The sequence below is a fragment of the Budorcas taxicolor genome, chromosome 4 (genome assembly GCF_023091745.1).
Source record: "Budorcas taxicolor isolate Tak-1 chromosome 4, Takin1.1, whole genome shotgun sequence".
Lineage (NCBI taxonomy): Eukaryota > Metazoa > Chordata > Mammalia > Artiodactyla > Bovidae > Budorcas > Budorcas taxicolor.
In genome coordinates this window covers 94,942,299-94,970,276 of record NC_068913.1, presented here as the reverse complement: position 1 = coordinate 94,970,276, position 27,978 = coordinate 94,942,299, and the positions used below count along the sequence as shown (strand labels likewise).

General features: G+C 46.5%; 1 protein-coding gene across 2 annotated transcripts; it reads right to left on the bottom strand.

Annotated features, from left to right (window-relative positions):
* On the bottom strand, positions 1 to 27,747 carry SMO (smoothened, frizzled class receptor). Of its 2 annotated transcripts, none has more exons than XM_052638778.1 (12): positions 27,423 to 27,747; positions 8,399 to 8,604; positions 7,511 to 7,720; positions 7,097 to 7,269; positions 6,541 to 6,760; positions 6,322 to 6,445; positions 4,818 to 4,910; positions 4,026 to 4,134; positions 2,887 to 3,072; positions 2,312 to 2,460; positions 1,670 to 1,804; positions 1 to 1,463 (listed from the first exon to the last, which is right to left on the bottom strand). In XM_052638778.1, the coding sequence occupies exons 1-12, from the start codon at positions 27,745 to 27,747 to the stop codon at positions 1,051 to 1,053; spliced, it is 2,343 nt and encodes a 780-aa protein (XP_052494738.1). In that variant the 3' UTR covers positions 1 to 1,050. The 2 variants fall into 2 exon arrangements, with proteins under 2 accessions (XP_052494738.1, XP_052494739.1); XM_052638779.1 differs by lacking the exon at positions 27,423 to 27,747 and adding an exon at positions 9,284 to 9,385.
* Positions 27,748 to 27,978: the final 231 nt, after the last annotated feature.

Below are 27,978 nucleotides of genomic sequence, written 5' to 3'. Positions count from 1 at the left end.
TTATCCCTACCCTCTGATCTGGAACCCAGCCAGCTGCTAAACCTCCCTGCTGTCTGGTTCTTGACACTGGGGCCTTGGATGGGGGTAATGAGAGGTGGGAACCTCTTCACTCGCCGACTATGGAAGTTGAAGGAAGCGTTCCTGCCTGGCTGAAATGTCAGCAGCTTCCCAAGGGTAGTTCCTCAGTCAGAGGATCCATCCCCCGAGAGATAGCATGCATCTCTCTGAGGCCCAGAGGCTTCCCATCACTCGCAGCTTCTCCACCATGCCAGGCTCTATGGCTGAACCAACCTCTCACCTGGAGATGGAGTCCAGCGGCAAAGGGGTAGGGCGTGGGGGCAGGGTGGAAAATGCTGCAACTCTGCGTCCTAATCAACAAACAGCAAACAGGAAGAGGCTGGCCTGGTTGAACCAAAATGGGAAAGGGGAAAGGAGGGTGCCACAACACCCAGGGTGGGTTACTGGCCTATGGTGCAGCCAGCTGGACACTTTTAAGAGAGGTTACTGCCCCTATGGGAGTAAATACTCCCAGCCCCACAACCAACTGGAAAGGGGAGAAAGGAGCTCTGTCCTCAGGTGGACAAAGGGATAATGACTCAATGAACACTTTTGGTCTGAGAGTGCCAAGGAAGGGCACCCATTGGCACAAACAAGGCCAGCCAGCCCTCATCTGCCAGACAGGGGCTGGCCACCACAGCCCATGCAAGTATGCATGCAAGCCCATGCAGCCTTGCTTGCACCTTTACCGCCACACTAGGAGCTCTGCATACCCATGACCCCGCTGGATCCTGATGCTGCCAGCCAGGTGGGGCAGAATCAAGGACCCTGACCTCCAGGGCCCTGCCCCGGTGAGGCCTATCCATGGAGATGTCAGGGCTCCTTCCTACAGTCCTGGTGCTGTGAGCCGTCCACACTGAACTCTCCCGGGAAGGCACTGGGCACTCAGGTGCTCGGGAAGATGAGATCCTGGAGAGAAGCACTCTCAGGGAGGAAGAAAATCCTCCGAACGGTATTTGTTCCTCCTTTTGTTGCAGGTCCTACTCTTCAGGCTCAGAAGTCGGAGTCTGCATCCATGAGTTCCGCCTCCATCAGGTTGGTGCGGGAGTGAATGGGCCCCAGTCCCTGCCGGCGGCCCTGCACCCAGGCCACCGGGGCTGGGGCGCTGGGCTCTGGGCAGAAGGGGTTGGAGACCAGGGTCCAGGCTCCAGGTTGGCAGGATTCCCCAGGTCCCCAGGCACCTGCCGCCACCAGGCACTTCTGTCGGGGCAGCTGTGGCAGCCGAGGGACCGCACTAGGGGCGGGGGCAGGGCCCAGGGCGGGGAGGTGAAGCTCCGGGGGTGGCACTAGCGGGCACACCTCCTTCTTCCTCTTCCTCCGCTTCTTCTTCCGGCCCAGGCGCTTCTCCAGCTCCGGGGAGATCTCTGCCTCAACCAGCCACAGGTTGGCTTTTTCCTCCGGGGGCACTGACGGTGGGAGAGAGAACAGGAGCCTGGGACTCTAAGCTCTGTGCGCGTGGCACCTTCTCTCCCCGGGCCCCTGCTCTTGGAGCCGGGGATCCATGCTATAGTTCTCCAAAGCCTTCCCCTCCAGAAGCTCCTGGCACTCCACTCCCAGGACTTTCTTCCAGCCTCAACATCCCCCATCTTCCTACAGGAGTGGAAACCCATACCTGGCGTTGCCACTGGGGTGACAGACACATCCTGGGGCAGTATGGCGCCTCTCCGGGCCACCATCTTGGTGACGTGCTGGGCCCAGGCAGAGGACACGTCGGCTGAGGGCTCATTGAGGTCAAAGGCCAAGCCCGCTGTGGGGATGGAAGGAAAGGGCGAGGTGCCATGACTGCCCAGGCCCTCACCATGACTGCTCCTTCTATATTCGGTACCAGTCACCTTCCCCCAGCCCTTGGCTCCCACTCAACTTAGCAAAGAAAGCCCACCCTGGTGGGCACAGCCAGATCTCTACCCACCCCCAGTCTGAAGGGCATGGGGGCCTGAGGGGATGCCAGAAACCCAGTGCCCGAAACCTGACTTCCTGCAGCCCAGGGAGAATAGCTGCAGAAGATGGTTAAAGGTGAGGGAGATGAGTCCTTTGGAATCAAATCATCAGCAAGCAGACCCAGGGGCAGAAACAGAGGGGAGAGTAGCCTGGGATGGAGTGGTGGGGGGATGGGGGTGGGGGGTTGGAGAAGAAGGGGTATGTGAACAGAAGAAGGAGCGCCATTCCTCACAGCATTGCAAACAGACCATGAAGCCACACCAGCCTGGAAGGGAACTGGGAACGTGCTCCAGAGGGGAACAGAGTGGAAGCTCACCCACAGGCCCATCGTGGGAGACGGTGTGCATGCTGAAGGAGAGCTCCTGGCCTGGGTTCTGCAGCAGCTCCCGCCGCTTGGAGAAGGCCTTGGCAATCATCTTGCTCTTCTTGATCCGTTTGGGTTCATCATCACTCTGCCCCGTCAACCTGAGGGCAGAAAGATGGGGCAGGGAGCATGGAGGAGCAGCCGCTTCCCCTCAAATCTTGCAGAAGACCAGAAAATCCATTCCCTCCAGGAAAGGAGCCTCCAGAGGGCCTCAAGGGCCCTGAAGAGTAGAGGCCTTCTCTGCCAAAAAGGGAGGCTAGAATGCAGGGCTCCTGTGCCCAGCTCACAAATCACTCCTCTCTTAGAAGACACGAAGGCGCAGCCCTTGGCCCGTCCTCGCAAGGACACGAGGTGTCACCAGGGGGCAGTGGTGAGCCACAGGAAAGGCCGCTTTCGGCTGCTGGGCCCCTTAGAAACCACACCTGCTCAAGGCTGCGCTGGGACTTGTGAGACCTGACCGAGCCTACAGGATGCTGAGGCTGAGAGAACGAGGCAGCCAGGTCAGGACGGGCTGCTGCTGACCCCACCTGCACCAGGTGCGCCTCCAGATGAGCAGCGTGGCCTTGGTCCAGACCCAGGTGCTCATGGAAATGCCAGTTCCAAACATGGCAAATAGGTTGATCTTCTCCACCAGGAGGCTGGGGCGGTTCTTGATCTCACAGTCAGGGATGGGCTTCTTGGTGGGCAGCCCGATGGTCACATTGGCCTGGCATCTGTGGCAAGAGGTAGTAGACGGGTGAAGCTTTCTGAGTCTCCCTGGTGGTTGCCCAGACAATCAATCCCAACACTAGAAAGAGTGAAGCCCACATCAATGATTTGCAATCCTAGGTGATCAATAGAGTCACCTGGGAGCTTTTAATGACTCGTGATGTTTGGGCCACACCCCATTCAATGAAATCAAATTTCTGGGGGAGGGACCCAGGCATCAGGTCTTCCCACACACTGGAAGCTGGAGCCTTTAAGGAAAAGTCCAAAGCACTCAGGATTTTTAAAATATATTTATTTATTTATTTGACTTCGAAGGGTCTTAGTTGCAGCATCTGGGAGTCAGCATGTTGCAGTCTGTTCCCTGACTAAGGATCCAATTCAGGCCCCTTCATTGGAGGCACGGAGTCTTAGCCACTGGACCACCATGGAAGTCCCAAGAAGCACTTAGGATTTTAATGAGCATTTTAACTCCTATTCCTGGTATCAGTATGGACTGTACTTCTTGAAGTAGCTGAGATGCCTTACCCTCGCAGATTTATCAAGTGACACAAAAAAAGCACAGGCAAACCCAGAAAGCATTAATGGGCTGTTAACCTGTTGTAGAGCAATAACTATTTCTGTGCAGCAATTTGCAATACGCTCTATAAAGAGTCCATAAGAAATAGCGAGATCTGTGGCCAACACAAGAGGTGGGGAGAAGCCAAAACATACAACGGTTTAACAGTTACAAACGCACCAGCCAGGCAGCCTTGGGGATGAGAGGGAAGGGCGGAGCTGGGCAGGGACCCCAGGGCTGTTGGCCATGTCTGCAAATTACAGAGCAACTAACAGTGTGAGCACCCAGAGCAAGACGAGCAGTTTCTCTCGCCCTCTGAGGTTGGAACCTAACAGACCCCTGCTGGACCGCAGAGAGGGGTCTCCAGTGCCCACCACTGCAGGTCCTCAGTCCCCCACTCACAGCACGTAGTCCCGGAAGCTGCGCTCCCACTCAGCCTGGTTGAAGAAGTCGTAGAAGTGGCAGCTGAAGGTGATGAGCACAAAGCCAAAGGCCAGGAAGCCAAAAATGCCTGTGGAGGGTCAGGGATGGGGCAGGGCGTCACCCATCCCAGGTGTGGGAGCAGCAGTAGGGAGGAGGGTGTTCACCCTACACAGGCCTGAAAGACTCTGGGATGACTTCATGCTGGGCTCAGTTTAAGAACTGTTTTTTCTACAAACTTATGGTTACCAAGGTGGAGGAAGTGGGGCATGGGTAAATCAGGAGTTTGGGATTAGCAGAGAGAAACTGCTCTATATAAAATAGATAAACAAGGTCCTACTGTATAGCATAGGGAGCTATATTCAATATCCTGTGATAAACCATAGTGAAAAGAAAATGAAAAAGTATCTATCTATAGATATATATATGAGTCACTTTTCTATACACTAGAAATTAACATTGTGATTCAAGTACACGTCAATAAAACATACAAAAGAATCGTTTTCTCCAAAATAAGGTAAGAAATTAGAGGCAGTTAAGGGCTCTATAAAGGCCTCAAGTGTTGACATGAACTTGAATTCTTCCAACTGAGAAGGAAGGTACCTTCCCTTTTGAGCTGCTACCACCAGCATCACCGCCAACACACACACACACACACACACACACACACACACCACACACACAGAGCCTAGTCTTGCCCCCTGGCTGCTAACTGCTAACTTCAGCCTCCAATACCCTTCCCCAGTGGGCGTGGTGATAGACTGACCCACTCACCCAGACGCAGCATGGTCTCATTGATCTTGCTGGCTGCCTTCTCGCTCAGCAGCCCAGGGTGGTTGCTCTTGATGGAGAACAGGGTCATGACTCCTGAACATAAGGGAAATGGCAGACATTAGTGGGGGCCCGACCACTCTTCTGGGAGGGATGTGTGTGTGGCATCCTAGGAGGGTCCTATGGTCCTGGAGTCCCAGGTCTGATGATTCTTGTGCTGATTTAAAGCTGGAGGAACTGGAGACACTGGAGGGCAGCTGGTGGCAGACATGCTATGGACAGGAAAGACTGGAGCAGGGCAGGCAGACAGTGGAGACCAAAGACGCCTCACTCCCGGTCCAGCCTCCCCAAGAAAGGCCGTGGGTCAAAGTTATTATGATGAAAAAGGCCAAAGAAGAGACCCCAGGACAGTGCTGTCCAAGAGAAATATAATGTGAGCCACACTCATAATGTCAAATTTTCCAGAGATGGCTGGATGGCATCATCAACTCAATGGACATGAGTCTGGGCAAACTCTAGGAGATAGTGAAGGACAGGGAAGCCTGGTATGCTGCAGTCCATGGGGTCACAAAGAGTCAGACATGACTGCACAACTGCACAACAACTCATAATCTCAAATTTTCTAGAAGCCACCTTCAAAAAGTAAAAGGACACAAATGAAATTAACTTCAATACACCTTAAAAACAATAAATCATTGTCTACGACATTATCATTTCAACGTGTAATCCATATAACAAGCTGTTAATGAGACAGTTTACTTCTGTGTGTGTTTGAGTCTTTAAAGTGCAGTTTGTATTTTATGCTATGACACGTCTCAACCTGGACTAGTTTCAACACACGTGGCTGGTGGCTACCGCACAGGAGCACACAGATACAAAACACACATCAGAGGCCCAGCCACTGCCAAGGAGATGGAAACAAGGTGGGCTGAACAGGAATTGGGGGAGGAAACTGAAGTTTACAGAGAACGTTCAACAAAAATGAGCTCAGACACGGAGGCTCATTGTGGAGGCGGCAGATTGAAACAGGGAAATGAGGAAACAGAATCTGTGTGTGTTGTCAAAACTCAGCGTGTGTGTGCACTGTGGGCAGAAAGGAGCTGAAAAACCAGGCTCCAGAGACTGAGCGTGTATATAAATTCAGGGCACACACACGATGGAAGGCCCCCAGCTGGCCCACGTGGACGAGGTAGGTTACTCAAGGTGTTTATCATGCAAGGGCATCTGGTCAGAGCTGAGCAGGGGTAGGGACCCAGCCCAAGCTCCACTCAGCAAGCCGTTAGCCCTCACATAAGGCTGGATTGAAGGCAGCATTTTTCTGGCCAAACAAAGGTGCTGCCCCACACCAAGTGTCATGGCGCTGTGTCTGTCTGTGGTGCTGTATCTGTCCTTCCCCTTTGCCCAAAGGCCCCAGTGAGCCAGCTGAGGTCCTGCCTCAAAGCAGCAGAGCTGGCAGCTCCTGGCTCCTGCTTACACAGAGCAGGTGCTCAGCCCAGTCCTCACTCACCTCGGATGAGGAAGTAACCTCCCACAATGAGCACCAGGCCAATGGGGGCCAGCACGAAACCAGCACGGTATCGGTAGTTCTTATAGCCCACAAAACAGATGCCACTCACAGAGTCCCCGTCCACCTGCAGGAAGAAGGGGTAGGGGGACAGAGTTGGTCGCTTTCTCCCTCACCCAAGTCCACCCCACACGGGTCCCCACCCCGCACCAGTCACTAGACCTGGGCGACGGCGAGGATTGCCACAGTGAGGACAAAGGGGAGTGACCACGTGAGCAGGTGGAAGTACGAAGTCTTGCCCGAGAGAGGCTGGTAGGTGGTCCCCAGGGCTTTGAAGGAAGTGTGCCAGGCGTAGGTGAGGACCACAAACCAGACGACGCCGGCCATCAGGGCGTAGTACACGATGACAAAGATGATGACGCAGGACAGGGTCTCATTGGAGCTGTGCAGACAAGTGGGGTGTCACTTGGGGCGCTCATTCTGTATTCCATCTACCAAGTCTCCCCCCCTCTGGCCCTGTGGTCCCCAGACTCCTGGCTTCTAAGGTCTGAAGGTTCTTCTAGGAGTCAGGGCTTGGAGACCAGGCTCGGGTCAGAAGTGAAGAGGATACAGAAGATGTGAATGGTCCAGGCTCTAGTGCTGAAGACCTTGGGTGCAACAAGGCAGAGCTGAATCCCACGGTGAAAATCTCCATTTCCAGTCCAACCTGCCCCTTTTGTGGAAAACGGGCATCAGCCTCTTCCCCTCGCCCTCGCCTCTGGGAACCCAGGACACCTACGTGGGCTCCCCGAGCCTCATGGTGCCATCAGCACGGCAGACGATCTCCCGGCGGGCCCCATCCATGAACTGGGCCAGCCAGCCAATGCTGCCCACGAAGAAACATGCATTGACATAGAAGAGGATGACGGCGGGGTAGCGATTGGAGTTCCGCCAGTCAGCCACAAATGTGGCCTAGAAGAGAGAAGAGAGGCCCGTTCCATGGGGTTAGGGCTGTTCTGCCACTCTTATCGGAACTCCCCATCCCTCTAATCACCACCCTTCCCTGAAGACCCCTGTCAAGTTCTCCTCCCCCCGATTCCCAGAGCCCAGCCTCCCACGGACAATTGGCTCCCTCCCTACTTTACAGCAGCCTGAGGGTCCCGGGCCTCCACCTCTCCCTCTGCCCTCCACCCGGGGCCTGCCCTCCACTGACCAGGGTGAAGAGTGTGCAGAGGCCCGTGACAGCCCCAAAGGCCGCGATGTAGCTGTGCATGTCCTGGTGCTCGGCCTCGGTGAAGAGCGGGTTCTGACACTGGATCCCACAGCCCTCCACATCCTCATACCAGCTCTTGGGGTTGTCAGTCCGAACCAAGGGAGCCTCGCATTGGCCGGAACTGTTGAACTTGATGTTCTGCACCTCATTCTGGCACGGAGAGAAGGGGAGAAGACAATACAATGGAAAGCAGTAGGCTCGAGGTGACCTTTGGTTTAATAGGAGGTGCAGGGTTAGCATGGCAGAGAGGCTGAAAGCGCAGGTGCTGTAGACAACCTTCCAGCATCTGAATCCCAGCCTTGCGGCTCAGGCACCACATAGCCTAGGGCAAGTTATGTGACCTCCCTGTTAGCTGTTTCTTGATCTATAGGACAGCAGTACTTACTTCATGGTGTGATCTAAGGGTTAAGTGAATAAATAAATGCAAGATGTTTAAAATGTATTTGGACAGTAATAAATAATGATTACTATTATTATTATTATTAATGTGCTCTCCTTCACCCCAGAACTAGATCCCATCCCTGTCTTGGTGTCTCTTGCGTTTTACATGTGCAAGCCTTGACTTTCTAAATAAACGATAAACTTTCTGAGAATAGGTTTGTCACTCATGACTCCTGTAACTCCCCACTGTGTAACAGAGTGGGTGCTCAAAAATGTTTTATAGCTAGACAAGATAATCCCTGATGGACTGGCCCAGTTTTGGTTTGGGTCTGTGGCTCGCTGAGCCCATGACTTGGGATCTTTCAGCTCACTAGGCTCCGAGCTTCCCTGCCCCTGCTGGGCCCTGTCCCCGTGCCCAGCTCAGCCCCAGCCCTGCGGAGCACTCACCGGGCAGCCCTCGGGGAAGTGGTCGGGGGTGCAGCGCAGGAAGTCGGGCCAGCCCCGCTCCCTCTCCACGATGGCACAGGGGCCGCGGGTGGCCTGGCAGAGGGTACGGCTGGGCAGCTCCACCCGGTCGTTCTCACACTTAGGCATGTACACAGCACACAGTAGGGGCTGGATCACTGCCCAGCAGCGTGGGGCGTTCCGGAGGCCTGGGGGTGTAGCCACAGTGTGGATACACTGCAGTGAAGACCCTTCCTCACTTTGACCCACAGACCCAGCTGCATCCCTGTTCCCTGGGCCTAAAGCATCTCTCTTGGCCACGCTGCAGGCCATGACTGCTCAGTTCCATCAGGCACAGCATTTCTCAGCCAGGCATTTGGGCGGGACCATTCTTTGTGCAGAACTGCCCCATGTACTGCAGGACATTTGGCATCCCTAGAACCTGCCTACTAAATGCCAACAGAACCCCTAAGTCCTAGTGACAAGCAAAAAAATGCTCCCCACCCCTCCCACTCCAGGCTTGGGACTAGAAGAAGCTTGATGAGGACTTCTGGGACACTGGTGATGTTCTATTTCTTGATCTGGTACCAGTTACACGGGTATATTTACCTTGTGAAAATCAATCTGTGCCCCTTTCCTCCATGTATTAATATATTGCAGTTCAATTCAAGTTTTTAAAAAGCAGCCCCCATTTCAAAATGACCCAAATGTTGGCACCTCTGGTTGAGAACCCAAAATCAATTTACCTTTTAATTTTTCAGGGGCATTCTTAAACCTTCTACAGTCCATGGGGAAGGAGGGCTGTGGGACCCACCCCCACAGGGCCCGTGCACCAGATCCAGGAGGTGTTTCCCCTTGCCCAGACCCCCGGACCCTTGTTCCTCTTACCAAGCTGAGGTGGGACAGAGAACAGGTAGGAGCTTAGGAAGAGGTAGTCAGGGGAGCCAGGTACTCCAAAGCCAGAAGAGGAAACAGGAAATCAGATGGAGAGAAACAGAGGAGGCTGTTTCCAGTGCAGGGGGAGGAAAGGTCTTGTCAGCAAGACGCACGCAGGTGGAGGTCTCCCAGCACCCCCGCCCCAGCCCAGGCCTCTACCCTGCTCCCCCGCTGGCTGAGCTCACTTCAGCATTCCATCCCTCTGTTCCTCCTGAATCATCCCTCCTGCAGGAACACCTATTTCCCAAACAAGACGTTGTATTAGGAGAAGCTTCTGAGGAAGTGAGAGCCGACATGGGGAACTGCCCAGGCTGGAGCTGGTGGGGGCAGGTAACTTCTCTTTTGGGGAGGGAGGGATAAGGAGCATGGACCTCAAAATTTGGCCTGCCTGAGTCCAAACTGTGGCTCTACCATTTTCCGGCTGTGTGATCTTGGACAAATTACTTAATCTTGAGCCTTAATTTCCTCATCTGTGAAATGGGGATAATAGATTTAGTGGAACTGTGGTGCAGAGTGAGATAATGTGCCAAATGTACATAGCCCAGTACCTGTCATATACTAAGCACTCAAGAGATATTAGCTGTTACTGTTACTTATCTGAGGCCTCTGACCACTCACAGCTCTCACTAGCCAAGCCTATTCTAAGGGCGCAAAGCAAATTCCTATTGCTTAATAGGCAGTGTTCTTGAGGGACTTCCCTGGTGGTTCAGTGGCTAAGACTCTATCCAGGTTTGATCCCTGATCAGGGGACTAGTCAACTAAAAGGTGCAACATGCTGCAACTAAAGATCCCACATGCAGCAACTAAGACCCAATGCAGCAAAATTATATAGATATAAATTTTTTTTAAGTGACAGACTTTATTTTCTTGGGCTCCAAAATCACTGCAGATGACTGCAGTAATGAAAGTTGACTGCAGCCATGAAATTAAGATGCTTGCGCCTTGGAAGCCTGGCGTGCTGCAATCCATGGGGCTACAGAGTCGGACACAACGGAGCAACTGAACTGAACTGGTATTTTAAAAGAAGACATGTCCCTACCAACAGTTCTCAGACCTGACTCAAATCAGAATCACCTGGGGGACTTTTATCCCTCTAGATGGAGAACCCAGTCTCCAAAATTCTGACTGCCTGGGTATGGGTGGAGGACACAGCAGTGGTTGCCAGGGGATGGAGTAGGAGAGGACTTTGCCTACCAAGGGACAGCACGAGGGAACATTTGGGGGTGATGGGGCTGTTCTCCATCTCGAATGCAGTGGCTGCATCCAGGCTATGCCTTTGTCTAAACTCACAGAACTGTGACAACAAAGAAAGTGAATTTTACTGGATGTTTATTAAACAATACATTTTAAATAGGGAGGAGCTCCCTAGAGTAAAATGTATTTTAGAGGAGAAACAGATAGACGTTTAATAAAGATACTGTGGAATACGGGCTGGTCTTAGTGACTTGCTTTACCAATAAAATGTGGTGGCAGTGATGTTCTCAGACTCTCAAGCCTGGATCATAATAAGAAGCCATTCGGTTTTTGCCTGGGTCTCTTGGAACCCTTGTTTTTGGAGCCCAGTTGCCATGTAATCAGATTAACTATCCCGAGGCTGTCCTGCTGAAGAGGCCTGGTGGAGAGACTGCATAGACAGACCCTGGGCCCAAAAGAAGAAAGGGAAAGGTCAGTTCACTTCAGTGGCTCAGTCGTGTCCGACTGTTTGTGACCCCACAGGCTGCAGCACACCAGGCTTCCCTGTCCATCACCAACTCCTGAGGCCTACTCAAACTCATGTCCATCGCGTCAGTCATGCCATCCACCATCTCATCCTTTGTTGTCCCCTTCTCATTGAAAGACAAAGAGATGCTGCGTTTTTCAAGTTCCCAACTTTTCCAGTTATCCCAGTGAAGGCCTCAGACATCTGGGAACAGAAACAAGCCATCCCTGCTGAGTGCTGCCCAGATTGTAGACTCATGAGCAAAAGGAATGGTTCTTGTTTTAAGCCACCAGGTTTTGGAATGCTTTGTAATATAACAATGAATAATTATTAATAGAACACATGCACACACACATACATACAATATCCTGTTATTTTTCTGGATTTTGTGATATCTGTGGTAACTAAAAAAGAGAAAAAGAAAAAACAAGCCTACCGCATAGCACAGGGCACTCTATTTAATACACTGTAATGATGTATAAGGAATAGAATCTGAAAAAGAGTGGATATATGTATATGTATAATGATTCACCTTGCTATACAGCAGAAACTAACACAACACTGTAAATTAATTTTAAATAATAAAATGTAATAAAATTAATTTTAAATATAAAATAAAAATTAATTTAAAAAAAAACTCACTGAAGAAAAACAAACAAAAAAAGAAAATGAAATTGCTTTAAAAAAAAGAAAGACAGCTTTAAATATATATATATATAAGAAGACTAAGATCATGGCATCTGGTCCCATCACTTCATGGGAAATAGATGGGGAAACAGTGGAAACAGTGTCAGACTTCATTTTTCTGGGCTCCAAAATCACTGCAGATGGTGACTGCAGCCATGAAATTAAAAGACGCTTACTCCTTGGAAGGAAAGTTATGACCAACCTAGACAGTATATTGAAAAGCAGAGACATTACTTTGCCAACAAAGGTCCATCTAATCAAGGCTATGGTTTTTCCAGTGGTCATGTATGGATATGAGAGTTGGACTGTGAAGAAAGCTGTGCCAAAGAATTGATGCTTTTGAACTGTGGTGTTGGAGAAGACTCTTGAGAGTCCCTTGGACTGCAAGGAGATCCAACCAGTCCATTCTAAAGGCGATCAGTCCTGGGTGTTCTTTGGAAGGACTGATGCTAAAGCTGAAACTCCAATACCTTGGCCACCTCATGCGAAGAGTTGACTCATTGGAAAAGACTCTGATGCTGGGAGGGATTGGGGGCAGGAGGAGAAGGGGACGACAGAGGATGAGATGGCTGGATGGCATCACCGACTTGATGGACTTGAGTCTGAGTGAACTCCGGGAGTTGGTGATGGACAGGGAGGCCTGGCGTGCTGCAATTCATGGGGTCGCAAAGAGTCAGACACGACTGAGCGACTGAACTGAACTGATATATATAATTTGTTTATATATTTGGCTGCACTGGGACCTCAGTTGCAGCATGTGGGATCTAGTTTCCTGACCAGGGGTCGGACCGAGGCCCCCTGCATTGGGAGCTGAAGTCTTAGCCACTGGATCACCAGGGAGGTCCCAACTATCAGCTTTTTAAAGTATGCAATTTTTCTTTTTTTTCATTTTAAATATTGTTTTGTACTTTAAAAATAAAATCTTCAAGGAAAAGATAGATTATTAAATAAATCTTGAAAGACAATTGAGGGGGGACTTCCCTGGCAGTCCACTGATTAAGACCCCAAACTTCAATGCAGCGGACTTGTATTTGATCCCCTGGTCAGGGAACTAACATCCCCCATTCAGGGCAGTGCAGCCAGAAAAAAAGAGAAAAAGAAAAAACAAACTTCCTGCATAGCACAGGGCACTCTATTCAATACACTGTAATGATCTATAGGGAACAGAATCTGAAAAAGAGTGGATATATGTATATGTATAATGATTCATCTTGCTATACAGCAGAAACTAACAGAGCATTGTAAATTAATTTTAATTAATAAAATGTAATAAAATTAATTTTAAATATAAAATAAAAATTAATTTTAAAAATAAAAACTCACTGAAGAAAAACAACAACAAAAAAAAGAAAATGAAATCGCTTTAAAAAAAGAAAGACAACTGATGAGGCAGCTCGGGGAAAAAATAAGTTGGATCCTTACCCCATTTCTTACATAAAAAATAAATTCCAGATGAATCAAAATAACTGCACTATTTAAAGAAAATTAAGACTACTCGAAGAAAAAGTGGAAAATGTTTTTTGAAAATCCTAGAGTGGAGAAGGCCTTTTGAAGTATGACACAAAACTAGAAATTTTGAAATAAAAAATTTGAAGAAAAGACTTCAGAAAAATAGATAGTGGCTTCCCAGGTGGTGCTGGTGGTAAAGAATGAACCTGCCTCCCAATGCAGAAAAATAGATAAATTCAGTAGGGTAAAAAACAAGATCATAAGAAAAGCAACACACTGAGAAAATATATGTCCAATAAACATCACAGGTAAAGAAAGAATTACTTTCCTTATGTGCATAAAGCTCTTCTAAATCAATAAGAAATTCATAATCCTATAGAAAAATGGGCAAAAGATAAACAAGAGATCACACACAGAAAATACAAATGGCCTTTAAAAACATAAAGAGATGCTCAGTCTCACTCAATAAATGTGAAACAGAACTATAATGATATCTTTTTTTAATCTTTAGAAGGATAAAGATCAAAACATTTGAAAATGCTATTTTGGCAAAAGCGTAGGGGAGACTGGCAGTTTTGTACATTTTTAGTAGGAATAAAAATTATTAAATACTTATGGAGACTATCTGATACCAGCTATCAAACATACTCACAATTCCACTTTACATGTTCACAAAAATCATATATAAGATTATTTATTGTAATATCATTTGTAATAGCAGAAAAGTAGAAACATCCTTAATATATATCCATCAATAGGAGACCTACTAAATAAAATGTCACACATCAATATAATAGAACACTATCCAGGCTTGAACTATTTGTGATGAACTGAAACAACCTCCACTATATCCTGTTAAACGGGTGCAGTTGAGTAAAGGATACTCAACTGAGCCTGCAGAACTACTACTGGTTATGGGAGGGAAAATAAGAACACGTATACATTTGCACACGTTAGATTCTACAAAAAGACACACAAACTAGTGTTGGCGGTTGCCTGTGGGAGGGGAAATGGGGAGCAGGAAGCAGAAATGGAAGGGTTTGACTTTGGTTACTTTTCAATTTTGTACTACCTATTTTATTAAAGTAATTAAGCTTAAAAAAATAAGTATGTAAATTACTGGGATGGAGGAAGCTTTACTGGGATGGAGAAGATAAGGAAATGCAACTGGAAACAAGAAGAAAGGGGACATCGATTTTATGTATTTTTTTTCTTTTTTTCTTTTTTTTTGGCTGTGAGACTGCCAGGGAATTCCCTTGTTTTATTTCCTTAATAAAATATGAAATAAAAATTATGAACATAGGTGTTATAATAGTTTCTTCACTTTTTCTATATTTATGTACTTTAAAAATAATATTTGACACAATTTAAACTTTAAAAAAGAATTTGTGTGATTCTGATGATCAATCAAGTTGAAATCCATTGTGCTAAGGATGGTTAAACATTAGAAAATTTCATCAATGCAATTTACCACGTTGACGGAAAAAAATCATATGATCATCTCAACAGAAGAAGTGGTTGATAAAGTTCAACATCCATCCATGGTAAAAATAATAATCGGCAAATTAGGAATAGAAGAAAATTTCCTTAATCTGATAAAATATAACTACAAGATTCCTATACCAAATATCATATTTAATGGTGAAAGGTATAAAAGCTTTCTCTTTAGAATGAAGAAAAAGTCAAGGATGAAGACTTCTGCTACTATTATCACTTCTATTTAACCATGTACTGGAGGTTTTAAGTAGTACAGTAAGGCAATAAAGAATATAGTACATATAGCTTGAAAAAGGAGGAACAAAACTCATTATTCACAAATGAGATGACTTTGTATGTATATAAATTTAGTTTGTTTACTGGATTTAAAATCAATTGTATCTCTATGCAACAGCAACCAACAAAATGAAATATAAAAGCACAATTTATAACAGCATTAAAATGTCAGGTACCTAGGAATAAATCTAACAAGAGAACTTTTTGCAGAAAATTGCAAAAAATACTGAGAAGATTAAAGATCTACATAGAATACTTAATGAAATGATTCAAAGACACAATATTGTAAAGATGTCATTTTTTTCAAATTAATATATATACTCAATGTAATTCCAATCAAAACCACCAACAAATACTCTTATATGAAAATACAAAGGGTTAAGAATAGACCACAATGTCTATTAAATAGTGCCATCCTCTAAAGCAGAGGTTCTTAGCCTGGAGGTCACAAAGAGAATTTAGGGGTCCATGAACCTGGATGGGAAAAAATTATATCTAACTGAAATTTAGTCTTTCCCAATTATGAATGTGAGCAACAAACCACAGAAATGTTAGCAGTACCTGTGGCTTTGTCACAAATGGAAATTAGATACTTTTGTTGGAAACACCTCAAAATATTGTTACTGCTCATCACTACCTTGACATTACAGTGCTTATTAAACCCACACGAACATTCAGAACAGAGGTGATGGCACCCCACTCCAGTACTCTTGCTTAGCAAATCCCATGGACAGAGGAGCCTGGTAGGCTGCAGTCCATGGAGTCACGAAGAGTCGGACACGACTGACCGACTTCACTTTTACTTTTCACTTTCACGCATTGGAGAGGGAAATGGCAACCCACTCCAGTGTTCTTGCCTGGAGAATCCCAGGGACGGGGGAGACTGGTGGGCTGCAGTCTATGGGGTCATACAGAGTCGGACACAACTGAAGTGACTTAGCAGCAGCAGCAGCAACAATCAGAAAACGAAGATCATGGCATCTGGTCCCATCACTTCATGGGAAATAGATGGGGAAACAGTGGAAACAGTGTCAGACTTCATTTGGGGGGGCTCCAAAATCACTGCAGATGGTGACTACAGCCATGAAATTAAAAGACGCTTACTCCTTGGAAGGAAAGTTATGACCAACCTAGATAGCATATTGAAAAGCAGAGACATTACTTTGCCAACAAAGGTCCCATCTAGTCAAGGCTATGGTTTTTCCAGTGGTCATGTATGGATGTGAGAGTTGGACTGTGAAGAAAGCTGAGCGCTGAAGAATTGATGCTTTTTAACTGTGGTGTTGGAGAAGACTCTTGAGAGTCCCTTGGACTGCAAGGAGATCCAAGCAGTCCATTCTGAAGGAGATAAGCCCTGGGATTTCTTTGGAAGGAATGATGCTGAAGCTGAAACTCCCAGTACTTTGGCCACTTCATGCGGAGAGTTGACTCATCGGAAAAGACTCTGATGCTGGGAGGGATTGGGGGCAGAAGAAGGGGACGACAGAGGATGAGATGGCTGGATGGCATCACTGACTCGATGGACGTGAGTCTGAGTGAACTCCAGGAGTTGGTGATGGACAGGGAGGCGTGGCATGCTGCGATTCATGGGGTCGCAAAGAGTGGGACACAACTGAGCGACTGAACTGAACTGAACTGAAATCTTATCTAGTGTACTAATAAAGAAGCACACATACATTAGATTGCAAACTTGTTTTTTTAACACTTGAAAATTATATTTCAATATAATTCATTTCTTTTGTAATCCTATATGCTTTTCAATCCTTTGTGTTCTACTTTATGAATTAAAAATACTATACTGACAAGGGGCCCATAGGTTTTACCAGACTGTCAAAAAGGTTTATAGCTCAAAGAAGGTAAAGAACCCTGCTATACTGAAACATATACATTACCATATGTAAAATAGATAGCTAGTGGGAAGTTGCTATACAACACAGGGAGCTCAGCCCGGTACTCTGTAACAACCTACAGGGGTGGGATGGGGGCTGGGGTAGAAGGGAGGTTCAAGAAGGAAGGGATATATGTATACTTATGGCTGATTCATGTTGTTGTATAGCAGAAATCAACACAACATTGTAAAGCAATTATCCTCCAATTAAAAATAAAATTAAAAAAAAGGACCATGCTATAAAGATATGATAATTAATGGGACTTCCTTAGTGGTCCAGTGGTTAAGACTCCAAGTTCCCAAATCAGGGGACACAGGTTTGATCTCTGGTTGGGGAACCGAGATTCTGCATGCCCAGAGGCATGATTTTTTTTAAAAAGATATTATAATTAAGATGGTATGATAAGAGATAGACAAATAGACATATGGAATGGAAAGATCCCAGAAACAAAAACATATTTGAACACTTGATTTATGACAGACCAGTACAGAAAATAATTTTTTAAAAATAAATGATGTTGAGACAATATATATGAAATTGGAGTTCTAAAATAATCAATTCCAGGTGAATTATGTACCTAAAACGAAAGGAAAGAAGGTAACAGAATGAATTCTTGACTTTGTGGTATGAAAGGACTTAAAAGTAAGACACAATAAGCACTAATCATAAAAAGTTTGATAAATGACTACATTAAAGTTCAGAACTTCTGTCCAACAGAAGACACAGAGAACGAAAAGGCATGCTGCAGAATAGAAAGAATTTTCAACACTTACAACCAATAAAGGACTCATATATAGCATATATAAAGAACTATAAATCTTACAAATGTGACAGATAGTCTGACAGAAAAATGGGCCAAAGATCTGAACAGAGGTTTCACAAAAGAAGAAATCTAAATGGCCAGTGAAGGAACATCTGAAATGGTGCTTAACCTCACTAGCAATCAGGGAAATACAAATTAAAAGCACAAATACATACAACCACACAGCCACTAGACTGGCAAAAAAAAATTTTCTTTCAAACTTAAAATTTTTTATTTTGTCCTGGGGTATAGCCAATTAACAATGTTGTAGTAGTTTCAGGTGAATAGAAAGGGACTCACCCATACATATACATGTATCCATTCTCCTCCAAACCTCCGTCCCATCCAGGCTGGCACATAACATTATGAATAGAGTTCCAGGTGCTAGACAGTAGGTCCTCGTGGGTTATCCTCTTTGAAAACAGCAGTGTGTACATGACCTTCCCAAACTCCCTAACTGTCCCTTCTCCTTGGCAACCATAAGTTTGTTTTCTAAATCTGTGTCTCTTTCTGTTTTGTAAGTTCATTTGTAAAATTCCTTTTTAGATTTCACGTATAAGGGATGCCATATGATGTTTCTCCTCCATCTGACTTACTTCACTCAGTATGACACTCTCCAGGTCCATCCATGTTACTGAAAATGACATTATTTCATTCTTTTGTGTGTGTGACAATTGTTTATTTAAATTAAAAAAAAAATTTGCAGCCTTGTGTTGGTTTCTGCTATACAACAATGCAAATCAGCCATAATTATACTACATCCCCTCCTTCTCAAGCCTCCCTCTCCTCCCCGACCCCAACCCTCCAGGTCAACACAGAGCGCCAGACTGGGCTCCCTATGCTCCACAGCAGTTTATCGCCAGCTTACAGCTGATAGTGTATATATGGTGATGCTATTTCTCCATTCATCCCGCTCTCTCCCTCCCTCATTGTGTCCACAAGTCCATCCTTTACACCTGCATCTCCCTTCCTCCCCTGCAAATAGGTTCATCAATATCCATTTTCCTTTTAACGGCTAAATAATATTCCACTGTATATAAGTACCATATCTTCTTCATCCATTCCTCTGTTGATCAACATTTAGGTTGCTTCCATGTCTTGGCTATTGTAAACAGTGCAGCAATGAACACCAGAGTGCATGTATCCTTTCGGATCATGTTTTTCTCCAGATATATGCCCATGAGTGGGATTGCAGGGTCACATGGTAGCTCTATTTTTAGTTTCTTAAGGGACCACCATACTGTTCTCCGTAGTGGCTATACCAATTTACATTTACACCAACAGTGTAGAAGGGTTCCCTTCTCTTCATCCACCATTTGTTTGTGGATTTTTTGGTGATAGCCATTCTGACCAGTATTAAGTAATATCTCATTGTACTGGTGATTTGCATTTCTCTAATAACTATCAACGTTGAACATCTTTTCATGAGACATATCTATATGTCCTCTTCGGAGAAATGTCTATTCAGATCTTCTAGATTGGCAAAAACTTAAAACACTGACAGTACCAAGTGTCAGAAATAACATGGAGCCGTGGTGACTCTTCTACAGGAACAGTGAGTGTAGAAGTTGGTACAATCATTTTGAAAAACTGGCGTTATGTAGCAAAGCTGATATGCGTGCCCTCTTACCTAGCAATTCCATTTCTCTCAGTATGTACCTAGAGAAATTTGACCCAGGGGCACCAGGATATATAGAAAAGAATATTCACAGCAATGTTATTCATAGTAGCCAAAAACAGAGATAACTTCAATGTTTAAGAACAACCAAAAGGGGACTTTCCTGGTGATTCAGTGGTTAAGAATCTACCTGCCAATCAGGGGACATGGACTTGACCCCTGGTCTGTGAGGACCCCACCCGCGAAGGAGCAACTAAGCCTGTGCATCACAACTCCTGAGCCCATGTGATACAGCTACTGAAGCTTGCACGCCTTAGAGCCCATGTAAGGCAACAAGAGAAGCCTGTGCATCGCAATGAAGAGTAGCTCCCGCTCACTGCAACTGGAGAAAGCCCTCGAGCAGTAACAAAGACCCAGCACAGCCAAAACCAAAAACAAACAAACAACAAGAACAATAAAATAGATAAATTGTGGTATATTGTACAATGGAGTGCTATTCAGCAATAAAAAATAAGCTGCAACAACATGGATGAATTTTACAAAATAACATAGAGCAAAAGAAATAAGACATAAAAGAATACACACAGCTCAGTTCCATCTGTTTAGAGGCAAAAAAAAAAACATGCAAAACTGAAATACACCGTTCAGGGATTCCAAAACTAGATGGTAAAACTATGGAGGAAAGAGGGAATGATCAACAAAAACATCCGGGTAGTGGTTACTTCTAGAAGAAGAGGGAAGGAGATGTGATTGGAAAAGGCAAAGGGAGCTCCTGGGTGGCCCACCATCACTTGACTCAGGTGTCATTTTATATTTATTTATTATTTAGTACCTCTGTGTCGTATGCACTGTATGTATACAGGCTACATTTCACAATTCAAAAGGTAAAAATCTGAAGCAGAAATGAAAACTTCAGCCCGTGGGTATTTCTCTGATTTTTATACTTTCCAAAAATATATATTTTAAAAATGATTCTGATCATCAGCCAGGTTTGGGAACAGCTCTAAGGAAATTCTTTCTGGGCTGCCTTTGCAAATAACACACCTCCTCTCAATCTCTCAGCTAGATGTCTGAGTAGCAAATGAGAAATTCCTTCCAGCTTCTCTAGCTCTTCCCTACCAGCTGCCCCCAGCTGGGGGACAGGGCTGCACACCCCTGTGCACACAGAGAGCACAGCAGTGGTCAAAGAGGCTACGTGCTGGTTCTCAGGGACCTATTTCCCCTGCCAGCCACAGGTCTCTCTGCTTTCTTACCCCATTTACCAAACCAACCAGGTCTGGCCAAATGTGGGCCATAGCCTGGATAAGTATGTTTGTCTGGTCAGCTTGGAAAGCCTGCGAGGAGACATTTCAAACTATCCTGGGGTAAGATGCTGAGTGCCTGAAGAAGCCCCAAGTCTAGAGAGTTGAAAGATATAGGAGAGACAGACCTGAGTTCTATATAAACTTACAAATTGGCCCAACCTGAGATATTCCTTGCTTCCAAAGGCTCAGCGTTCCAGGCTGAGGAAGCTCATAGTGGCTACCTCTCTTCAGCAACTCCTATTCTAGGTTTGGCTGAGCATCAAAGAATTGATGCTTTTGAACTGTAGTGTTGGAGAAGACTCTTGAGAGTCCTCTGGACTTCAAGGAGCTCAAACCAGTCAATCCTAAAGGATATCAGTCCTGAATATCCATTGGAAGTACTGATGCTGAAGCCAAAGGTCCAATACTTTGGCCACCTGATGCGAAGAGCCAACTCATTTGAAAAGATCCTGATATATCTACTACTGGGGGCAGGAATCCCTCAGAAGAAATGGAGTAGCCATCATGGTCAACAAAAGAGTCCGAAATACAGTACTTGGATGCAATCTCAAAAACGACAGAATGATCTCTGTTCGTCTCCAAGGCAAACCATTCAATATCACAGTTATCCAAGTCTATGCCCCAACCAGTAACGCTGAAGAGTTGAAGTTGAACAGTTTTATGATGACCTACAAGACCTTTTAGAACTAACACCCAAAAAAGATGTCCTTCTCATTATAGGGGACTGGAATGCAAAAGTAGGAAGTCAAGAAACACCTGGAGTAATGGGCAAATTTGGCCTTGGAGTACAGAATGAAGCAGGGCAAAGACTAATAGAGTTTTGCCAAGAAAATGCACTGGTCATAGCAAACACCCTCTTCCAACAACACAAGAGAAGACTCTACACATGGACATCACCAGATGGTCAACACCGAAATCAGATTGATTATATTCTTTCCAGCCAAAGATGGAGAAGCTCTATACAGTCAACAAAAACAAGACCAGGAGCTGACTGTGGCTCAGATCATGAACTCCCTATTACCAAATTCAGACTCAAATTGAAGAAAGTAGGGAAAACCACTAGACCATTCAGGTATGACTTAAATCAAATCCCTGATGATTATACAGTGGAAGTGAGAAATAGATTTAAGGGCCTAGATCTGATAGATAGAGTGCCTGATGAACTACGGACTGAGGTTCGTGACACTGTACAGGAGACAGGGATCAAGACCATCCCCGTGGAAAAGAAATGCAAAAAAGCAAAATGGCTGTCTGGGGAGGCCTTACAAATAGCTATGAAAAGAAGAGAGGCAAAAAGCAAAGGAGAAAAGGAAAGATATAAGCATCTGAATGCAGAGTTCCAAAGAATAGCAAGAAGAGATAAGAAAGACTTCTTCAGCGATCAATGCAAAGAAATCGAGGAAAACAACAGAATGGGAAAGACTAGAGATCTCTTCAAGAAAATTAGAGATACCAAGGGAACATTTCATGCAAAGATGGGCTCGATAAAGGACAGAAATGGTATGGACCTAACAGAAGCAGAAGATATTAAGAAGAGGTGGCAAGAATACATGGAAGAACTATACAAAAAAGATCTTCATGACTGAGATAATCATGATGATGTGATCACTAATCTAGAGCCAGACATCTTGGAATGTGAAGTCAAGTGGGCCTTAGAAAGCATCTCTACGAACAAAGATAGTGGAGGTGATGGAATTCCAGTTGAGCTGTTTCAAATCCTGAAAGATGATGCTGTGAAAGTACTGCACTCAATATGCCAGCAAATTTGAAAAACTCAGCAGTGGCCACAGGACTGGAAAAGGTCAGTTTTCATTCCAATTCCAAAGAAAGGCAATGCCAAAGAATGCTCAAACTACCACACAATTGCACTCATCTCACATGCTAGCAAAGTAATGCTCAAAATTCTCCAAGCCAGGCTTCAGCAATATGTGAACTGTGAACTCCCTGATGTTCAAGCTGGTTTTAGAAAAGGCAGAGGAACCAGAGATCAAATTGCCAACATCCGCTGGATCATGGCAAAAGCAAGAGACTTCCAGAAAAACATCTATTTCTGCTTTATTGACTATGCCAAAGCCTTTGACTGTGTGGATCACAATAAACTGTGGAAAATTCTGAAAGAGATGGGAATACCAGACCACCTGACCTGCCTCTTGAGAAATCTGTATGCAGGTCAGGAAGCAACAGTTAGAACTGGACATGGAACAACAGACTGGTTCCAAATAGGAAAAGGAGTACGTCAAGGCTGTATATTGTCACCCTGCTTATTTAACTTATATGCAGAATACATCATGAGAAACGCTGGACTGGAAGAAACACAAGCTGGAATCAAGATTGCCGGGAGAAATATCAATAACCTCAGATACACAGAGGGCATCACCCTTATGGCAGAAAGTGAAGAGGAGCTAAAAAGCCTCTTGATGAAAGTGAAAGAGGAGAGTAAAAAAGTTGGCTTAAAGCTCAACATTCAGAAAACGAAGATCATGGCATCTGGTCCCATCACTTCATGGGAAATAGATGGGGAAACAGTAGAAACAGTGTCAGACTTTATTTTTGGGGGCTCCAAAATCACTGCAGATGGTGACTGCAGCCATGAAATTAAAAGACACTTATTCCTTGGAAGAAAAGTTATGACCAACCTAGACAGTATATTCAAAAGCAGAGACATTACTTTGCCAACTAAGGTCCGTCTAGTCAAGGCTATGGTTTTTCCTGTGGTCATGTATGGATGTGAGAGTTGGACTGTGAAGAAGGCTGAGGGCCGAAGAATTGATGCTTTTGAACTGTGGTGTTGGAGAAGACTCTTGAGAGTCCCAAGGAGATCCAACCCGTCCATTCTGAAGGAGATCAACCCTGGGATTTCTTTGGAAGGAATGATGCTAAGGCTGAAGCTCCAGTACTTTGGCCACCTCATGCGAAGAGTTGACTCATTGGAAAAGACTCTGATGCTGGGAGGGATTGGGGGCAGCAGGAGAAGGGGATGACAGAGGATGAGATGGCTGGATGGCATCACCGACCCGATGCACTTGAGTTTGGGTTGACTCCGGGAGTTGGTGATGGACAGGGAGGTGTGGCGTGCTGCAATTCATGGGGTCGCAAAGAGTCGGACACGACTGAGTGACTGAACTGAACTGATCCTGGGAAAGATTGAGGGCAGGAGGAGAAAGGGGTGACAGAGGATGAGATGATTGGATAGAATCACCAACTCAATGAACATGATTCTTAACAAACTCCGGGAGATGGTGAAGGACAGGGAGCCTGACATGCTGCAATTCATGGGGTCGCAAAGAGTCAGACACAACTGAGCAACAGAACAACAATTCTAGGTTTGCTGGGACTCTCCACACAGATGGCTTCCCTGGTGAATCAGCTGGTAAAGAAGCTGCCAGCAATGCAGGGGACCTGGGTTTGATCCCTGGGTTTGGAAGATCCCTTGGAGAAGGGAACGGCTACCCACTCCAGTATTCTGGCCTGGAGAATTCCATGGACTTTATAGTCCATGGGGTTGCAAAGAGTCAGACATGATTGAGCGACTTTCACTTTCTACACAGATGTCCAAATGAGCCCCTCTAATTCACATGACCAAAACGAACTCGTACTTTCTTCCTAAACTTCCTCCTCCTCTAGCATTTTCCAGCTTAGTGAGAGCGAACGATACCACCTTCCATCCAAGCCTGAAACGTGGGTCCTCCTGCTCACTCATCAGCAAGTCCCATTGGTTCTACTTCTGAAATCCCAGGATCTGTCCACTTCTTCCAGGCTGTCACCCCAGTACTGACCACCATCATCTCTACTTCAACCATCCCTTCAACAAGCAAACCGGCTTCAGGCTTCCCTTCCTCCCATGGCTTCTTCACACAGTACTCAAGGAGATCGGTCTGAAATGCAAATATGATTCCATCTCTCTTCATTAAAAGCCCTAGTGGCCCCTTCTTATTTTCCGGCAAACATCCAAACTTTCCAATGTGGGATATGAATCCCTTTATTTTCTAATTCTCTAGGTCTTGTTTCTTAGAATCCTATCCCTCACATGCTTTGATTCAGTTCTACTGAAATGCTTATACTTCCTTAAAAGTATCAAGCCCTCTCACCTCTACACCTTTGCACATCTATATCCTCTTTCTATCCCTTCCCACCCAAATCATCCTTGGCCCCAGAAACTCCTACTTATTTCTCAGGTTGTGGGTTAAATGTCAGTTCCTCCGGAGGTCTCTCCTTGTTCCCCAAAGTCCTCTGTGTTCCCTCAGCATTCTACCAGGTCACAATACCTCGCAGAGGTGTTGCTAAAGCCTGGTTTAATTGTCTGTCTTCCCTTGACAGCAGGGATCCTGTCTGTATTCTCCATCTTTATCTGCCCCAGAAACTGATCCAGGATGACTTGTAGCCAGCACCCAAACACCTAACTGAATGAATGAGTGGACAGCTATGTACTCAGAACTCTGAGATTAAAAAAAAAAAAAAACAGAAAGAACAAGTCTCTACTTTCAAGTTTAGAGAAACCCTAAATCATTTCCACCTACAAAAACACCTCCAAGAGCCAGATGACACTGACTACGTCTTAAGCCAAATCAAGTCTGCTAGCTCAGGACAGGACAAATCACTACAACTCTTAGCTGAAGGCTTGTCTGTGATTCTCACTTTTGGCTCTGGTTCACTCTACCCACTTACTGACCCAGCCCATACCTATACCTACTTCTGGCTCTACTTCACATAAAACATCTAGCAGAAAGACTAGACATAGAAAAGGAACATCCAGAAAGCATATGGGAATGGGACTGAGCTGAGGGATGAAGGGTGATGGCAGAGAAGAGCTCAGAGTAAACTAAGGACCAGGGCTCAGTGCCAGAACCCCGGCAGGACTGTGTCCCATCAGAGCCACAGCCAGTGAGGTTCAAACCTATGCAGCCAGCAGATGGTTCTAACTCCTAAACTTTTCTGCCAAAACCACTTCTGCCCAGCAACTGCTTTCAGGAGCTTGGGCTGGAGAGAGGTTCATACCCTTCCACCTTGATTTGATGATAACTACAGAAGGGCAGCATCACACATGCATTTAAGTTAGGGGAATTCAACCATGAGCCCCTTTAAATAAATAAGGAGAGAGAGAGACAGGAGGAACATATCCTTTCATAGTGTGAGCAGCTCAGAACTGGGTGAGATTCTAGTTTGGAGACATTTAGATTTTCCATACAATTGGCTCCTAAACTCAAAAATGGAGAAGGAAATGGCAATCCACTCCAGTACTCTTGCCTTGAGAATCCCATGGACAGAGGAGACAGGCAGGCTATAGTCCATGGGGTCGCAGAGTCGGACACAACTGAAGCAACTTAGCAAACTCAAGGAAACCTTGTTGATACCTTTGTTTTGTGTGTGTCTTTTAAAAGTTTTATCACTTCTGCATTTATGTAATTTTAAAAACTAAAATTATATTTTCTATGTATTCCCCTTCTTATATACTATACATTACTATCTGTTGCACATGCATACAAACATATTACCATAAAAGAGGATACGAACACAAAATCACAGAGACCTTACGTTGTGGCTGTTTGTGAATTTTTCAAAGCTACTATTGATTACACATGGCTTCTGCCTACATGTTGTCTTTAGAACCCAATACCCACAAAGGATGTGGCTCCACCATGGGTACCATCCTCCAAGTTCTTCCTCTGACATCTGTACCAAGCCAGGAGTGACATGGCTTTGTTCAACATCCGGCAAAGACTCAGAACTCCAGCGGTCAATGTGACAATGACAGGCAGCCTACAAACACTTCTCTATCAAGATGCTGGGGCAGAACAGACGTGTGGGACATCCAAGACCTATCAAAAGAAGGAGGTTCCCATGTCTGCTCCTGGCTTTCGATTTTAGTTTCTGTTTCTTCAAGGACACTTTTGGAACCACACCAGCTACAAGCAAGGGGTGGCGAGGCAAGTCCCCAGCCCAGAAGAGTGACAAGCGGGGAGCTAATCCACTCCACACTGCTAAAGAAGGACCTGCTTGGGTTTAGTCTTCAGTTTTTCAGATCAGGTCATAATCCCAGCATGAGGTGAGGCTTCTGGGACTTCAGGCCACCATGTAAGTATCCAAGGGCCCGGACACCCCAGACTTAAGTGTCCTTCCTCAACGCAGACCAGTCTGAGAATCCAAACGTCCCAAGAACACACAAATGATGGTTAGAAGAGTCTCATTCCTTCACAATTTCGGACAGGGAACGGAGTCCCCATTTTTCAGATGAGGAAACTGAAATCTCCTGTCAAAAGCAGGACAAGATCACAATCCTCTGGACTTCTGGCTCCCAAAACAAGATTTCTGGAACTTTCTGATTACCTTTTAATTACTCATTACCAGGGGTTTCTTACCTTTCACAAATTTCACTCAATTTTTTTCTCCCCATCTTCCCTCAATGCCTAAATCTTCTACCCCCATCCATCTTTCCCTTTTCCCTCTCCAATTCGATTTCCTGGTCTCTGCTCCAGGGTCTAAACACCTTGCATTCCCGAGGACCCCGCTTCCAGAGTGGTACCTACGTGCAGCATCTCTTCTTAAATTTAAAAAGAAAAAGAAAAAGAAGAAGAAGTCCTTTCCCGTGGCTCAGAGCCCCCACCCCTTCGCTCCCAGGGGCCGGCCCTCATTCCCCCTCATCCTTTGCTTCCTACCCTGCTCAGGCCCTTTGTGACCCACTCCCTCAACTTCCTCGCCTTCCCTACCCGAGGGTCTCAAGCCTGCCTCCTAAGTTTCAGGCTCTGTTCCTCCAACTCTCCCGGGTGCTGCTCCCACCCTCTCACAAGCTCAGGCCCGAGCCTATTCTTTCGGAGAGTCCCAGGAACCCACCGCCACCGCCCCCGACCCGGGCTCCGGCTCCCGCGCGCTTACCCGACCAGAGCACGAGCTTGCCGTGCGCCTCCTCCTGGGAGTCGGAGTCCCCGGCCAGCAGCGTGGAGGTGGCCCCGTAGGGCAGCGCCGAGCCGAGGCACACGTTGTAGCGCAGCGGCTCGCAGGGGGCGGCCCGGCCGCAGTGGCTCAGCAGCGGCGGAGGGCCGGTCACGGCCGCGCTCCTTCTCGCGCTCCCGCCCGCGCTCCAGGGCCCCGGCCGGGTAGCGTTCCCGCTCAAGGCCGCCCCCCGGCCCGGGGCCCCTAGCAGCAGCAGCAGCGCCAGGAGCAGGAGCTCCGGCCCCCGTGCGAGGCGGGCAGCGGCCATGGCCAAACCCGCCAACTCAGCAGAAGCCCCGGCGCCCCCGCTCGCTCTCCGGAGCCCACCCCCCCCGGCCACACGCGCCACCCTGGGGACCGCAGACGCAGCTCAGGCGACCTGTGCGCCCCGAGAGTCCGGTGCCGGGTCCCCCCGGACGCCCCGCGCGCCTCGGGCCCTCGGCACCCAACTTCGCAAACTTTGGAACCCGGGGCCCATGTTGGGCGGCGGAAGCCCGGG